The sequence below is a fragment of the Equus przewalskii genome, chromosome 31 (genome assembly GCF_037783145.1).
Source record: "Equus przewalskii isolate Varuska chromosome 31, EquPr2, whole genome shotgun sequence".
NCBI classification, from domain to species: domain Eukaryota; kingdom Metazoa; phylum Chordata; class Mammalia; order Perissodactyla; family Equidae; genus Equus; species Equus przewalskii.
The window spans coordinates 2,944,705-2,961,744 of NC_091861.1; the positions used below are offsets into that span (position 1 = coordinate 2,944,705).

The 17,040-nt window shown below is 45.0% G+C and overlaps 1 protein-coding gene and 1 long non-coding RNA gene across 3 annotated transcripts; both read right to left on the bottom strand.

Annotated features, from left to right (window-relative positions):
* Window positions 1-3,627: 3,627 nt before the first annotated feature.
* On the bottom strand, window positions 3,628-9,658 carry LOC103559026 (microtubule-associated proteins 1A/1B light chain 3C). The gene is made up of 4 exons (XM_070601998.1): window positions 9,631-9,658; window positions 7,037-7,107; window positions 6,593-6,762; window positions 3,628-3,859 (listed from the first exon to the last, which is right to left on the bottom strand). The coding sequence occupies exons 1-4, from the start codon at window positions 9,656-9,658 to the stop codon at window positions 3,628-3,630; spliced, it is 501 nt and encodes a 166-aa protein (XP_070458099.1).
* A 609-nt stretch (window positions 9,659-10,267) lies between these two features.
* LOC103559024 (uncharacterized) lies at window positions 10,268-12,628 on the bottom strand. Of its 2 annotated transcripts, none has more exons than XR_546881.2 (3): window positions 12,558-12,628; window positions 11,751-11,864; window positions 10,268-10,578 (listed from the first exon to the last, which is right to left on the bottom strand). It is a non-coding gene; the product is annotated as an uncharacterized lncRNA (long non-coding RNA). The 2 variants fall into 2 exon arrangements; XR_011535304.1 differs by having other exon boundaries at window positions 12,087-12,606.
* Window positions 12,629-17,040: the final 4,412 nt, after the last annotated feature.

Here is a 17,040-nt window from a genome sequence, read left to right on the forward strand (position 1 = left end):
AGAAAAACAATGATATTATAAATGTGTATTTATAATAAATAAATAGGTATTAATAGATTATTAATAAATAGGTAACAAATGGGTATTATAAATAAATAGAGGAGGGTGTGAAGATTTATATAAACCATGAGAGGAGATGGGAAATATTCATGCAGAAATTTAGACTCTTGGAATTTTAGCACTGGGAGGAACAGACAGTCCAATCGCTCTGCTCACATCCCTTCCAGTTGTTCTCTCCACATGACACTTGATGGTTTATGGGCATTTTACCTACATATCTTATTTGACTTTCACACTGACTCTGCAGAGTAAGTAGAAATGATTAACCTCATGTTAGAGTTGAGGAAACCCAGACAACTTCTTGGCCTGTGACTAATATTGGACTGTGCAGAGACTTGATAGAAATGAGAAAAGAAGTAGAAATTTAAGAGATTTCCATTTTTGATGACAGCAGGCTATGTTATTTGGTTGAAATTCCTGCTGAAGACAACTTAAAATGATAAGGTATGAAAAAACTTCTTAAAAGCATATTGAAAAGATAGTTCAAAATTTGGAAGCCAAGAAAAAGAGGGATTTGGCAGGCCACAGCTCACTCTGGCACAGGGGCATCTGCAGATCTGGCTGGAAACAGCCGAGAGACAGAGCTGAGACTCAGAAAACTGAAACAGAGCACACCTGGCCCCTTTTCCTCCTCTTGAGTGGGAAGAGTTTGGGGTCAGGTAGGGAACGAGGCCCGTCCTTGAGTTTGAAAAACAAACGCTGACGTTAGGAGCACTTGCAGCCCAAATTAGCTATATGAGGCACAAGAGACATGCTTACTTTTAGATGGTTACAGATTCCTCCTACCCAGGTGCTTGGCAGTTGCAAGTGCAAATCTCTCTGGAGGAAGTCTTCTTTATCCTAGGTGTCTGGAAAATCTCACACAGAAAATTTTCAAGGGAAAAAAGTAGCACAAAATCAAAGATACATTAGCACACAAGGAAATAAGAAGCAACGAACAAAAAGTGGCAGAAAACCCATCATAAACTAGCCCCCAAAGTCTTTAAATGCTAGAGTTATTAGAAATAGACTATTTTTAATCATAATTGTCTAAAAAATATGACAATCTTAAAAATATCTTCAGGGAAACTATAACAAGTGAAATAACAGATTTGTCAAGGAACCAAATAAAACTTCTATAGATGAAAAAATGAAATAATCCAAATTAATATTTCAGTAAAATGGGTTTTAAAGCAGACTGAACAGAGAAGTGAAAAGGACAGACCTGGAAGATAAGTCAGAAGGTGTTACATACAATGAGAGAGAGAGAAAGATGGAAAACAGGGAAAAGAGGATAAGAGAACTTCAGGGCAGAGTAAGAAGGTTCCAGAAGGAGAGGAGAGAGCATTGGCAGAGCCTGTATTTGAAGGGATTCTGTGTGAATCTTCTCCAGAAAGGTGAACCATATCCATCTACAGATTCAAGAAGCCTAATGAACTCCAGGGAAGATAAACAAAAAGGAAACCACATCTAAACATATCACAGTAAAACTGCAGACACCCGAAGACAAACAGAATTTTTTTTTCTTTTGTTTTTGAGGAAGACTAGCCCTGAGCTAACATCTGCTGCCAAACAGAATTTTTTTCTTTTTTTCTTTTTTTTTTTTTTGAGGAAGACTAGCCCTGAGCTAACATCTGCTGACAATCTTCCTCTTTTTGCTGAGGGAGACTGGCCCTGAGCTAACATCCGTGCCCATCTTCCTCTACTTTATATGTGGGCCACCTACCACAGCATGGCTTGCCAGGTGGTGCCATGTCTACACCTGGGATCCAAACCGGCGAACCCCGGGCAGCTGAAGTGGAATGTGCCCACTTAACCACTGTGCCACTGGGCTGGCCCTAATTTAATCATTTAAAACAACAGTTTAATTTAATTTGGTTTAATGTAATAGTGTTTTCTGTTAAACAGAAATTGGCCCAGATTATTTTTTGTGGCAGTGGCAAAGAAATGGTCAAATAAAATAAAAATATGTATAAATGAAGGAGGACTCATTCAAGACCTGGGGTCTGGAGATGAAGGAAGATGCCAGTAAACATCTGCTGAGCTTTTATCATGTGCCCATTGTAGATAGAGCCACTGAAAACAACCTGCTCCAACCGGAAAAGTCAAAACATGTAGGAAGCCCCATCGATCAAAACACCAGAAACCAAAAACATCGCAGCTCACCCTCCTGCGGAACATACAGGCTCTCCCCCAGATCCATGCCGGACTGGCTCCTTTTCATGTGGACTCAGTGCCAACATCACCTCCTCAGAGAGCCCTTCTCTGACACCAAGGTCAAGGGTCCCCCATCATCTGTCTCCCGGACCCTCTTTCACTGTCTTCATACCACTTCTAATGCTTCTCTGCATTTTCTTTCTTCCCTCACTAGCCAGCTGCCTGAGGCTGGCCCTTATCTGTCTTGTTGGCTGCTGTAGCTCCAGCTCCCAGAAGTGCCTGGCACACAAGAGATGCTTAATCAATGTTTACTCACCACAGTGAATACAAACAAAACGAGAAGTCCTTCCCACGAGAATGCGTCTTCCTTCTCTGAATCCTCAAGCTGTGCTCCCCTGAGAAGCCCTCCCGACGAGACCCTCCCTGCACAGGTGAGCACCCCGATACGGGCTCTCTCACACCCGCTGCTGACTATTCTCACATGAGCAAGCTCCTCTGCAGTTATGTGTCTACACCCGTCTCCCACTCAGGTTGGTGAGAGAGTGTAACAGCACTGGCAGGTTCTCAGCAAGTGAAGAAACTCGTCTTAGACAGGAAGACTGGCAGAGCAGTTAGGAGCCTGGGTTCTCTGCGGGACTGCCTGATTTCAAAACCTAGCTTTGCTGTTTGCTGGTTGTGGGAACTTAGGTGAGTTTCTTGGACATTCTCTGACTCAATTTCCTCATCGTTAAAACAGGAATAATAATACTTAACACACAGGACGATTACAAGGAATTAATAGACATAAAATGCTTTGAATGAAGCCTGGTCCATAATAAGGACTTAAATGCAAGCTATTGTTTTAAAAATTCTATTCTAAGGAAGACTAACCATTTAAATTACTTGAAACCTAGTAGTTGCAACTTTGGCATAAATCAACGTGGCAGAGACAGACAGAAGGAATATAAGAGGGAAGAACCAGGTGGAGTGAATGCTGTGGAAATACACCAGTAACCTGTCTAATGACACAGGAAAGCTCCACTGGCTCCACGTGGTTCCGGAGACCCGGCCACAGGCCGAGCTTCTCCGTGACCAGTGCACAGGGACTCCTTCCTGCCCACACAGGTGAAATCAGACTCCTCGGTGGCCTGCCGCCTCCTCCAGGAAGACACTTAAACACATCTCCAGCCCACCACGCAAAACCATCATACAGTGGACATGACTCCACACGACTCCATTGTTTTTTACTCAGAAAAGATGGACTGTTTACAAAATTCCTAAGAGCCAGCACAATTTCTGAATGAGATTGAGAGCACAAGAGCCTGAGCTTAAAAAAGGAGACCAGGGTGGCTGGCCTTCCTGTGGTGGCTGGTGCCCGTCACTGCAGGCAGCCCTGCCCAGACCGTCCAAACGCAGGAGCAACCAGGCCCCGCGCCAGCACCGGGGCAGTGGTCAGAGGACTGTGTCAACACGCGCTGGAGAGGATGGCAGGGTCTGCCCCCAGGATGCGGCTGCCGACCCCAAGCCCCCAAACACCTCCTGGGAGGTGCAGGTCATGTACACGAAGCCGTCCTCGTCCTTGCAGTCCCTGTAGATCTCTGCCACGGTCACGCTCACGCTGGCCACACTCCTGTGGTTCACCAGCAGGTGAAAGGCTTCAGTGGCCCCGAGGACCATGCGGCTCCTGGGATGGAGGAGAGTGAGGGGGCAGGAAGGGGATGCAGCCTGCAGGGAACAGGCCCTGACCAAAGCCTCCCCTGGTTCGGCCAGTGTAAACTTATCTACCCAAGATGCCCCGCCTCCCTGCTCCAGTGTGTCCTCCTGAAGCTTGAGAGCCGCCCAGGAGAGGCCTGAGGGAGGTGCAGACTCCTGGGCTCCAGCCCCGGAGTTCACTTGAGAAGATCCAGGAAGCAGCCCAGGAAGCTGCAGGGTCGTGAAGCAGGCGGAGCTCACTGGGAGAAACGTTGCTCTAGAAGCACAGGCCCTCCACCTGCCGCCCCGTCGCTGCCCGGAGTCTTTCCAAGTGTCATTTCTATCCATTTGTCTGCCCACAGGAGTCACTGCTGAACCAGTAATTTGTATCTGGTCCTGACTTAACTTTTTGCACAAAACCTCAGCCCTCGTCCTATTTGATTCCCTAATAACAGATAAAGAATCCGCGGCACGGAAGTTAAACAATCTCATAGAAACAACTCGAACGTCCATCCACGGATGAATGGATAAACACAACGTGGTATATACATACTTATAAAAGGAGGAAATTCTGTCAATCAAATCCTACAACATGGGTGAACTTTGAGGACCTTATGCGAAGTGAAATAAGCCAGTCACAAAAAGACACTGTAGGATTCCACATTCATGAGGTCCCTGGAGCAGTCAAATTCACAGAGACGGGAAGGAAGCTGCGGGGCAGGGAGAGCGGCAAGGGCGAGTCAGCGGTACAGGCTCTCAGTGCGGGAAGCTGAAAAAGTTCTGGAGACGGAGGGTGGTGAAGGTTGCACAACGAGGTGAAGGTGTTTAATGCCCCTGAACTGCACACTTAGAAATGGTTAAGATGGTATTTTCTCACAATTAAAAATAAAATAGTAAAAGAAATTAAAGGACGTGCCCAAGGCGCTTCTCCATCTCTCTGCAGTGTCCCTGCGGCGCTGAGAGAGTGTTAGACTCTGTTCACTTTCCTGGGATTTAAAATGCCCAGGACTCTCAGACTGGCTCAGACTGCAAGGCCATTCTATCACTAACCAGAAAAATATCCATAGCTCGAAAATGCGGGGCAAAACCGTCTCCGTTTGCTATGAATTTAACGTTCAGAATTCCTGTGTGGTGCAAAGAGAAGGTATATTGCTGTGGGCTCTGACACATGAATTAAGCAGCTTTGCGGGACGTTCGGGAAGGAATTACTGCGCGAAAGTCTGAAGTTCCTCCTCTTGGGATGAGGATGCAGAGGCGCAGCCGTACCGGCTGGACTTCACGGGCATTCTGAATCGTTTTTGACAGCATAGCGAGTTGAGTCTGTCCGTAATGGCTAACCTTGTCTAACCGCCCCCCACCAAACATTAGGGGCACAGCGGGGCACTCCTGGCCCCTGGAGGAGAGGCTAAGGTCACGTGGTGCGTGGGAGGGGAGACAGTTTCAGAATCCGGTTAAGTCTGGATAATCTAAAGATAATAACCCAGCGCCCACCATTGTGCTGCTCTCCCCGGGCAGGCAGATGTCTGTTCTGCACCGGAAGGGCGGAGCTGAAGGCAGCCTGTTGCAATGAGCTCTTGCGTTTAGAAACTGCACCTTCCTCTCCTTTCTTCTGCTACCAGCCTCTCGTTTCATTAAGGTCCAGGAGCCCCCAAGAGTGAGAACTCTGTGGTCTGGAACCGTCCAGGGCAGGAATTTCTGTCTCGTGCATTATTCTATGCGCAGAGGCCAGCACAGCGTCTGACGCGTGGTGAGCACTAGGTATCAATACGCTTAAACGCGTTACTGCGTTGGAGAATGGGGAGTGTAGGAAAATGAGAGGCGCCGTACACGGGAAAAGGACGGAATGGGGTCACACTCACTTGCTGGTGAAGCCACTGATGCCCCCAGCAGTCTGGAGCCTGACAGGAGTTGGGATCGAAGCCAGACTTTGGTTTTTCTTGAGTTGCCCCCGTTCCACTGGATTAATCTCACCCTTAGCAGGTCTGAGGACAATGCAGAGTGTTCTAACAGCTCAAAAACATCATCGCAAAGGTTCTAAAGAAACCATCTGCGTCGGCCCAAACCTGTGAGAGGCTGTTGCCCGCGCAGGAGACTCACGCACCAGCCAGGTTTACGGAGCCCCCGCTCAGCTATTGTTAGTTTCATATCATTTTTATTGAGTCCAGCTGGCAGGTAACAACTTCAATCCCTTAAACCTTATTGTTAAAGTCAGCAACGTTTGCTTCACTTCGCCTTTCCTTGTTCCGAGCTGGTGGAGGCTGCATGTGGGGAAGGTCTGGCTCGTGTGCTCAGTGATGCCCGCAGGTGCACAGCGCACGTCCCTCCCTGCCACAAGGGGGGAGAATACCAGGGGCAAAATGCTGTCATTGGGCTTTTAAAACACCTGAAACCAGAGGGTTCTCTGGACTAGTTTCCAAAGTTTCCTTTGGGAAATTCTTAGAGAAATCTGAAGTCAGACATTACAACTCAGTACCAGTAAAATGTTGAAATAAGAGAGAGAACAGCTGTTACATCAATATCCGGAGCTCTCACTGTCATTAGAATTGCTAGCAAGGTACTTGCCACCTTTTAAAAGTTGGTTATTCATGAGATCATCCTTTTTAAAGACACACTTGAAGGGAAAAGGTGAAGCACAAATTCTTCCTCTTCTCACGCTGCCAGATCCCACCATCTCCAAGGCCCAGGGCTGCAGGGCACACGCCCCCGAGGGCTCCATGTCCCCTACCGCATGACGCCCTGGAACTGGGTCACGGTCAGCCCCTGCGGGCCCAGGAACTTGGTCTTGTCCAGCGCTGGCAGGAACTGCTCCCTGGGGAGCGCTCCCCCACCGCCTTTCAAGAGGGTCAGCATGACTCTCTTCTGAATCAGGGCCTTCAGTTCTCTGTGTCTTAGGCACTTGGAACAGAAAGAAGGAGGCCATTGGCTGGGTTTCAGTTTTTCAAAGAACAGGACATCACAGACCCCCCTAAGGGAGCACAGCGGAGTCTTACTGGGATCCCGCTGGGGAACTTCACCCAGATTCCAGCAACTTCCCCTCTTCTGGTTGCTGTGAATATTGAAGATGGCAGGTAATAGAAGTCTATATCTTTCCTCCCTGCCTCAAGGGCCAGAACCCAGACGGTGGGCCAAGAGCTTCTCCTGAGCTCTTCCTCCGCCCGAAGGGGCTGACACTCCGCCGAAGGGGCTGACACTCGCGCTTTTCTGCAGAGTCTGCGGTTTCTTCAACAGCTGTGCCTGCGCCTGAATTAAAACAAACAGAAAAATCCCACAACCAGGACCTAGCTCATCCCTCCAGCTGCTTCCTAACCCCCTGCAGGAGCCTAAAGGGGGCCCTTAAGTGGGGCTGTGTGACACCAGGCCTCTCCCGCCCTCCCTGGGCAGAAGGAGGTCAGATCTGAGGATGGAAAGGGAACACCTGCTTGCTGGTCAGAAAAAGTCACTTTGCTCACAACTAGCTAAATATGTGTCTTTGCTAAAGACATTAAGATTCCCAATGTGGTGCCCTGGTCCTCACTATAGCATGGTCCTTCGGCCTAAGCTGGGAGCTCTGTATAGAAACAGCCCAGTGCGAGGACATTCTAATACTGTAGTAATGAGGCAAATTGAAGATCGAGTCACTTTATCTGGAAATATGCTGCTGCTTTTCACAGCAAGAAATAGATACTCCAGAAAGGTTGAGTAATTTGCCCAGATAAAAAGAGGTGAAACTGCGGTTAAAATCCAGGTGTGTACCAAAGTACTATTTTACTCGGCAATTTTCCAACATATTTTGTCATATTTCTACAGCTCTAGGAATGTGGGTAGGACAGCTATTATCATACTCAGGGTCTTGCATTTAAAAGATGATGAAAGTGAGGTCCACAAAAATTAACTCGCAGGCCTAGGATCGACCAGACAGAGACAGACTCAGTTCTCCTTGTTCCTGGACCAGGAGGTTCCACCCCATCAGGCTTCTTTTATGCATTTATGATGGTTTTAGTGACTCAGCTTCCCCATATAGAAAACAATGTTGCTACGGATGTTGACCCCCTCCTTACTTCGAATCCCCTCATCCCCACACTAGTCCCCCCATCTTGTTCAGACCCATCCCCATCCTGGGAATAAACAGGACCATTTGTATTTCCTCCGAGGTTAGAGGAGGTACGTGATCTTCCAAGGTCATCTCTGGCACCATTCCTGCAGAGACATTTGACATTTGAAGAGTCTTCAGTCAGATGATGATGATACAGAGGAAAGCGGCCAGACGTTCTCCAGGTTTGTTGAGGGACAGAACAAAAAGCAGTAGTTTATTCCTAGTTTTTATTTAACTATTAAAGAATCTCTGTTGAAAAAAAATTTGCCTTTCCTCCTGCCTAGGAAGCTGGGACAGTTGATGCTGAGCACACTCTGAGGCCTTAAGTCCACAGGGTGGAGAGGGAGCACGGCCCCACTGGTTAGAAGGGTTTCTCAGGAGGCCTCCAGACCCTGGGGCCGCTCCTCCAGGAATGCTCTGCTTCTCTGACTCTGGAATAAGTCGGGGTGGTGGCTTGGGTCCACTTAGGGCCCTGGCACATCTTTCACAAAGACATGATTGCCTTAGCACCACTTTCTCTTTTCTCTCTTCTTGGCCCCTTCCTACCCATCCCCTCCCAATATCATTTAACCAATCCCTTGAGCCCTGGGCTTTCAAAATGTCTTTCTTATTGCTCAAGAAGAAAGAATTCTACTTATCATATCAACTTTTTGATATTTTCCTTTCATGATTATCTATATTTTATTTGAGAAAAATAATCATTACTACCATTTAGTGATTCTGTAGTTAGGATAGGCTATGCTATGCTGCAGGAAGAAACAGACCCCAGAATTCAATAGTGAAACATAAGAAAAGCTTGATTCTCACCCACTTCACAGTCCAATGCATGCTGGGGGGCTCTCTTATTTGGTTCTATTCCAGGAGAAATTCATGTACACACGTTGCTTTACACTTGCAAGTGTGTCATCTCAAAGTCGTTTCCTTCCACAAGTTCAGATGAGAAAATAGGTGGAAAAGACACATTCTTAAACTTCTCCGACTTAATGTGCTTAAAGCAATACCTGTTGAGGGCCCGCTCCCCTTCCGTTGATGGATAATAGTCATACGATCCTACTGATACAGAGGCCTTTATCGTTAGTGAGCACTACTGTTCTCCACCACCATGATTGTTTGTTATTTTCCTGCAATGACTATGTTCTTTGTTGGTTTTATATTTGAATAGTCCACACAAAAAAGGGTGTCAGCTCTGGGAGCTACGCCATTTGGGCTGTGTGCTGTGTGCATTAATGGCTGTGTGCCCTTGGGCTAATGGACACACCCCTCTCTCTGCCTCGGTTACCTCATGTATAAAATAAAAATATCTTCCCTGTGGGACGGTGAGCATCAAATGAATTAGTTAATACATGCAAAAAGACTTAGAGCAGTGGTTGGCACATACTCCTCAATAAATGTGAGTTATTTTTTTTGCCATTTTCCTGATGAAGAGCCTGAGGATCAGAGAGGTGACACAGAGTCCATGAAAAAGACAAGGTCAGCTGGACAACAGACTTGGCTTCTCAACATCACAAACTCTTTCATCACTGTTATCATCCTTCCTCAGATTTGGGAGGAAGCACACTTACTAAGTGTATTTGACACTGTGCTAATCACTACCCATATTTTCTCAATTATGTCTTCCAAAAAAGAGAACTGAATTTCAGAGAAACAAATAAGATGGTCTGGATTGTACAGCTGGTGGGATTTGAACTCACGTTTATACAGCGCAAAAACCATGCTCATTCCGTTATAACTTAATGTGTCCCATTCTTGAATTTCAAATACAAAACTTGGGTGTGAAAAATCTTGTGGTCTTAGGATCCTGCCTCCAGCTCCCACAATGCACTGGTCAGTCTCCTTTTGTGAGTCAGCTTTGCGGGTGTTTGTGTCTTATCCATGGGGATGAAAAAAGATGATCTGACCTCAAAGCATCCCTCAGACACAGGCAAGTAGGAAGGCAAAAATAAGCCTAGTATGGGCCTCAAAACAGTTTGCAAACTGGGTTGGAGAAGGTGTCAGGCTTTGATGAGCTCAAACACAAAAGCCCATTTTTCTAAGATCTGGAGAAAATTCTTGCTTTCTGCACCTCTTGTGTTTGCTGTAATGTACTCCTGAAGACACCTGGCCATTGGCCCTGTGGCCGCCTAAGAAACTTCCGTTTTCAGAGTCCTTGAAGCCGGGAGGAGGATACAGCACCAGTCAGTCATCATGACCTGATGGTCTGGCACTTTGGGAAGTTTTCCAGCCTGACCCCTGCCATGTGACCTTATCCCGAGAAACTCAGTTATAGGAACTTTGGGAGCTGTATTAGTTATCTATTGCTGCATAACAAATTACCCCAAAACTTAGTGGTTTAAAACAACAACAAGCATTTATCATCTCATACAATTTATGTGGGTCATGTATTCGGGAGCAGCTTAGCTGGGTGGTTCTGTCTTGGGGTCTCTCATACAGTTGCAGTCAAGCTGTTGGCCAGGGCTGGAGTCCTCCCAAAGCCTCACCAGGCTGAAGGATCTGCTTCCAAGATGGCTCAGCCACATGGCCAGAAAGTTGACGCTGGCTGCCGGCAGGAGCCCTCAGTTCTCTGCCATGTGAACCACTTCATAAAGGCTGCTTGAATGTCTTCACAACATGGCAGCTGGCTTCCCCCACAAGCAAATGATCTGGAAAAAGAATAGGGTGGAAGTCACAGTGTCTATTTTTTCCCCCAGCTTTATTTATTTATTTGTTTATTTATTTTTTTGCTAAGGAAGATTGGCCCTGAGCCAACATCTGTTGCCAATCTTCCTCTTTTTTTTTTCCTCCACAAAGCCCCAGTACATAGTTGTATAGCCTAGTTCTAAGTCATTCTAGTTCTTCTATGTGGGATGCCACCACAGCATGGCTTGATGAGCAGTGTGTATGTCAGTGCCCAGGATCTGAACTGGCAAACCCTGGGCCACAAAAGTGGAGCATGTGTACTCAACCACTTGGCCGTGGGGCTGGCCCCACTCCCAGCTTTATTGAGACATAATGGGCTTACAACACTCTGTAAGTTTAAGGCATACAATGTGATGATTTGATATATGTATATACTGTGAAATGACTCCCACACTAAGGTTAGGTAACACATCCATCACCTCACATAGATACCATTCTTTTGTGTGCGTGGTGAGAACTTTTAAGATCGACTCTCTTAGCGACTTTCAAATATACAATACAGTCTTGTTAACTAGAGCCACCATGCTGTACATTACATCCCCAGGACTTATTCATCTTATAACTGGAAGTTTGTACCTTTTTTTTTTTTTTTTAAAGATTGGCACCTGAGCTAACAACTGTTGCCAATCTTCTTTTTTTTTTTCCCTGCTTTTTTCGCCCGCAAATCCCCCCAGTACATAGTTGTATATCTTAGTTGCAGGTCCTTCTAGTTGTGGGATGTGGGACGCCACCTCAACAGGGCCTAACGAGCGGTGCCATGTCCTCCCCCAGGATCCAAACCCTGGGCCGCCGAAGCAAAGTGTGTGGACTTAACCACTTAGCCACAGGGCCAGCCCCTGGATTTTTTAGATGCTACATATAAGTGAGACCCTACAGTGCTTTATAAGCTAGCTCAGAAGACACGCTGTCATTTCCACAATTTATACATTTCCATTCCATTTATACAAGTGAGCCCTATTCATCGTGGGAAAGAACTGTGCAGGGACACGAAAGCCAGGAGGCCGGGATCATCGGGCCGTCCTGAATGCTGGCTACCACAGGAGTTGTTTTCTCTGAGCTTGTTTCCGCTTTCGTAAAAAAGGAGATCATTATTTTGACTTCACAGCAATATACTTGCATTCATTCAGCCACTCACTCAAAAACAAAGACTTATTAGATCCTTGTCCCGTTACAGGCTCTGTGGAAGGGGCTGAGGATCCAGTGAAGAGCAGTCATCGTAGTTACCGTCTTTCTGTCTTCATGGAGCTTTCTGGGGAGACAGACAATAAAATAAACACACGAGTAAAAGTAAGATGACTGGTGTGATATGTAATGAAGACAGTGAATTGAGGTTGGGAGCGGGCGTTCTGACTGGAGCTAACTCTTGGCCTCCCCATGCCTTCCCTCCACTACCCACTCACATGCAAGAACTGGAACTTCAGACGTAGGAATGGGGACAGGAAGAGAAACTGGCCATTCAGGAACCACTCACCGACTCTTGGCTGCCCCAAGACCTTTTGCAGTCTATTCCCTAGTTGAATTTCCACCGGCTCACGCCCCACAGTGCAAGCTGTGAAACGGCTCAGCTGGGCTCACTTTTCTGCAAACATAGTCTGGGCAGCCCTTCTCTGGCTTTGATCGCGTGAAGTCCTACACAGAATGCACTCCCTGCCTCGCCCCGCCTCTCCTCTCTCTCCCTCTCACACATCCCACTCAAGTCCGGTCAGGTTCCACATCCTAAAAAGGTCCCAAAGAGGGGCCCATCCTTTTCTCAAGGATTATTTGCTGTAGGTACAACGCATTTTGCATGAATATCCGCAGACATATTCATATTTGACTTTTCTTGTGCACATGAAATACAGACGGCTCTGGACCACTCCCAGCGAGCACTTCCTTAACCTTGCAGAGGGTACCGAGGAAACCGAGACCCAGCACCCACCCTCACCGCGGGCGCCGTGCTCACCGCTCCTCCCTTGTCTCCGTTCTCTGCACTAACTGGGCCGTTTGTTGCTTAGGTCTACTGGAGTCTGAGACAAAAACACACCTGCGAAACGGCCAGCAGGAACGGAATCCCGGAATGATCCACAGCACGGAATGGAGCGACCCCAAAGGCTTCCCAGGAAGGCTCTCAAGAGTTGTTCCCTCTTTCAGTCCCTTTTCTGTGGATTGGCTTCATATATTTTTGTGGCTAGTAAAATTATTAAAAATTCCTACTTTGGCTTAATAAATTAGCTTTAAAATGTTAATTACCATAAAATCTTGTGAGGTTCTTACTCTTTTCAAAATGCAGTACTGAAATATTCGATGAAACATTGTTCAAATACTGAAAAAAATAAAATCATTAAGAAATAAGTAGGGCCAGCCGCATGGCTCAGCCGTTAAGTTCAGACGTCCCACTTCAGCAGCCCAGGGTTCGCCAGTTCGGATCCCAGGTACAGACATGGCACCACTTGGCACGCCATGCTGTGGCGTCCCACATATAAAGTGGAGGAAGATGGGCATGGATGTTAGCTCAGGGCCAGTCTTCCTCAGCAAAAAGAGGAGGATTGTCAGCAGATGTTAGCTCAGGGCTGATATTGCTCAAAAAAAAAAAAAAGAAGTAAATCATGACACGCATTTTACGGAGTTAGAGTAATTAAAGATGAATTAATCTATGTATAATAACAGCAAAAGATGTTCAAATCATATGTGGATTTTTTAAAAGTTACTTGCAGAAATCATGTTTTAAAAAAAAACACAGAAAACAAAACTTTATATAAAGTAAAATACCCAGGGGAGAGGATTAGGGTTGGGAATATTAATCCACAAACACTTGAAGTTGGTCTGTAATGTTGGATTTTATTTATTTATTTTTGGTGGGGAAGGTTTGCCCTGAGCTGACATCTGTGCCAATCTTCCTGTTTTGTATGTGGGATGCCCCCTCAGCAGGGCTTGATGAGCAGTATGTGGATCTGCACTGGGGATCTGAACCGGTGAACCCTGGGATGCCGAAGCAGAGTGTGCAGACTTAACCACTACACTACCAGGCCGGCCCCTACTGTTGGAATTTTTATAAGTGGGAATATATTTGTGCTCTACTTGCATAATTAAAAGAAATAAAAATAAAATATTTATAAGTGGATGGTTTTTTAGAATAGACTTAAAGGTGCTTGGATTGTCTTTTCAGACGTTAAGGAATGTGGAGGAGCTGCCCTCTTGTGGAGCTTCTGGAATAGTCTTTAAATGGTTACTCAGAAATCAAAGAATTTATTGTGTTTAGTTCACAAGATTCTGGAGTTGCAATTTCTGAGTTACAGGTCAACCCCTCATGTTTGTCCTGTGAGAAAGAAGACAATAAATGTTCAGTGTTTTACCCAAAGTCACGTAGAGTTTTAGGTAAGTCAGAGTTACAGATCAAGGCTTCTGACTCCTACCTGCCTCCCCTGAATCGTGCGTCAACAAGTGTTTGATATCAACTGTGTTTGGAAAGAGTTCAGGTGCTGGATGATATACAGTGTGTGGCGGCTACAAGTCATTTAATAAGAAGAATGTGGAATGCTGACCATGTCGCCAGGATCTTGCTGGGAGCTGAGAAGCAAAGATGGATAATGCTTTTATTGTGTAGTGGATTGTAAAATTTAATATAATTGACACGTTTAATAATAGCATTACCCTCAAAGCTGCATCTAATCATTAAACAAGCATCATATAATAAGCAACAGCAGCCTACTGCTGGGGAGGGGCAAGGGCGTGGAGAGAGGCCCCTTCTGAGCAACAGGTGCACAAGGAAGGTGAAAACCCAGGATAGAACAGGAACACTGAAGAAAACAACAAAACCCTGGCACCATAGCATCCCCCACCCTGGTCCCCCGCCAACCACAAGGTAACACTAGAGGAATATGAAGTCAGGGGTTCAGTTCTGATGATCGTAGCAACAACACACCCAACCCACTTAAACTCCTAACTAGACTTTAGCAATGCCCCTCTCTGACCACCTAGTAGCAGAAGAGGCACGCCCGCTTCCAAACATAAATATTTACTTCAGTCACTACCATCTACATCAACACAGATGCACTCAGTCAAACTAGATGACACACAAAAAAAGCAAGGAAAGAGAAAACACTGTCAAAGACACAAGATACAGAACCAGATTCAGAGATGACCCAGATATTGGAAATATCAGAAAAGGAATTTAAAATAACTGTGGTTAATAGGTTCTAGTGGAAAAGGTGGATGATATGCATGAGCAGATGGTGAAATGTCAGTGGAGAGATCAGAACTACAAAAGCAAAATAGAAATGCTAGAAATAAAAAAAACCACACACACAAAAGCAGAGATGAAGAGCCAAGGAAGGAACTGGCAAACTTGAAAGTGGGTTCATAGAAATCACACAAAAGGAAAAATAGAGGAAAAACAGAAAGTAAACATAACAGCATAAGAGCTGCAGGAGAATTTTGAGCAGTCTAACGTGGTGTAACTAGAATCCCAAAAGGAGAAGAGAGAACAGGAGGTAAACAGGGCCCTGGGACGGGCGGCATGCTGTCCAGTTTGGCTTCACTTTCTCCCTTCTTTGCAGCCCCGTGCCTCACCTTCCCTCAGCTGTGCTCCCACCTTTAAGATCAGAGGCTGTCTGGTGCCAGCTGTCCAGAGGAAACCTCAGGTCTTTGGGAAGCGAGGATAGTTGCTTCATCTTGTGCATGAGGGACAGGATCTGTGGTGTCTAGTTGCTACATTTCATCTATTTTAAGGTACACATTGCAACATTTTTGAAAATAGTGTCTTAAAGTTGGTGGGGTGTCAATATAACGGATTTTTTCTTTCAATGATATTAAAACAATGATGCATCTTACAGTTTACATCTTCAATTTCATGAAATACTAGTACTATTTAAAAAAATTATTGTAAAACAAAGTGCAGAAAACCATACAAAACAGCTAATGGCTTGATAAGTTATTATAAGGCTAACACCTTACCTTATGGTATGGATAGCTTAATAAGCTATTATGTTCCTGTAAGACAAACCCTGTCATAAAATACACCACCCAGGAAATAAAAGCTCTGCCAGCCACTCCCGGAATCCCCCCGACTGGCTTTGTCCTAATCCAGTGCCCTCCCCACCCCCGGGAGTAACCACTCTCCTGAATTCTATACTTATCGCTTCCTCGTGCATTTCTATTTTTTATCACCAAAGTGTGCATCCCTAAATGATCTACTTTAGTTTTGTCCATTTTTTAATATAGAACTTCCCTCCCCATCCCTTTCCTTACAAAGTGTCTGTTGAAAATCCCAGGGTATTAACCTGTAGTTTCTCACAGTCTGGAATTGCTAATGACACTTTGTGCTGAGGAACTCACGTTCCTCTGATCATCCAGCAGTGTGATCAGACTCATCTCCAATCTCCTGCAAGATTGTGGAGGATGCTGAGTTCTTTCATTCAGAGGCATGAAATGTGTGATTGTCTTTTTGTGATATTAACCACTCCTGATGCTTAAAGTCTAAATCCATTGGTCCACTGGGGGTTGCAAAATGGTGATACTATCTTTCTTTTTGTTAGTTAGAACTCTAAAAAGAGATTTCCCCTCCATTCATCTGCTGTTTGGTTACCCAGTGGTACAGTTCAGAGGAAAGACGGGAAAAATGATTGATATTTCTCCTTTATTTTCCCATTTTCAAGATAGTAAATTGATGTTCTGTCATTCTCTGAAGATAAGTTTCTTTAATATGTTTATGATGGGTTTCAATAAATTGTAATTAGTATGCTTTTTCAAGACCAAATTTTCTCATGTTTGGACAGTGGGAGCCTCTTTAAGTTGGATCCTAATTTTTTTTGAAATTACAGAGTAACCTGTGATCACTTCTGTGTTAACAAGATAGTCCAGGCTTATCTTTTACATTTCCAGCCAGACTATTTTACCAAGAAGCTCTGATTTCTTTTAATGAAAAATAGTATTTGAAGACTACAAGCAGAGTAAGAGAGATGCTTATTGATACTGGATTGGTTATTTCTAGGTCTCTTCAGTGTGTATATATATATATGTAGTACATATGCATATATATACAGTGTGTATATACATACCTAAATATTTTATCTATGTTTCTATCAGTACTTCTAATTCAAATTCATAACTACAGGGATTTAAAAAACATTAACCCACTCTGTATTATATCTGTATCTCCTTTTCCCCACATCAAGAATCCTGGTTCTCAAGAAAATTAGAGATGAATTAAAATATCCCATAAATATTCATTTACTTTATCCCACATTATACACACAACAGTCCTAAAGTGACAATACTATCAAACTGCCACCATCTAAACCAAATGTCCCTGGACATCTCTTCCTGTTAGTCGTACTGCCTCTGTCTTCTGGACACAGCCATTGCATACCACACTCTCCCTTAACTCTATTTTTCTTATTTTATTCTAGATTTTATTTTTCCTTTTTTTCCCCAAAGCCCCCTGGTAC

What these genes read in the sequence shown, in the direction of transcription:
- LOC103559026 (XM_070601998.1), bottom strand. Translation starts at nt 9,658, where the DNA reads ATGAGCATGGTTTTTGCGCTGTATAAAC. An exon ending in GTCAGCCCCTTCGGCGGAGT is followed by an intron (nt 6,763 to 7,036) that starts GTCAGCCCCTTC and finishes TTCTGTTCCAAG; the next exon opens with TGCCTAAGACACAGAGAACT. An exon ending in CAGTTCCAGGGCGTCATGCG is followed by an intron (nt 3,860 to 6,592) that starts GTAGGGGACATG and finishes CCTCCATCCCAG; the next exon opens with GAGCCGCATGGTCCTCGGGG.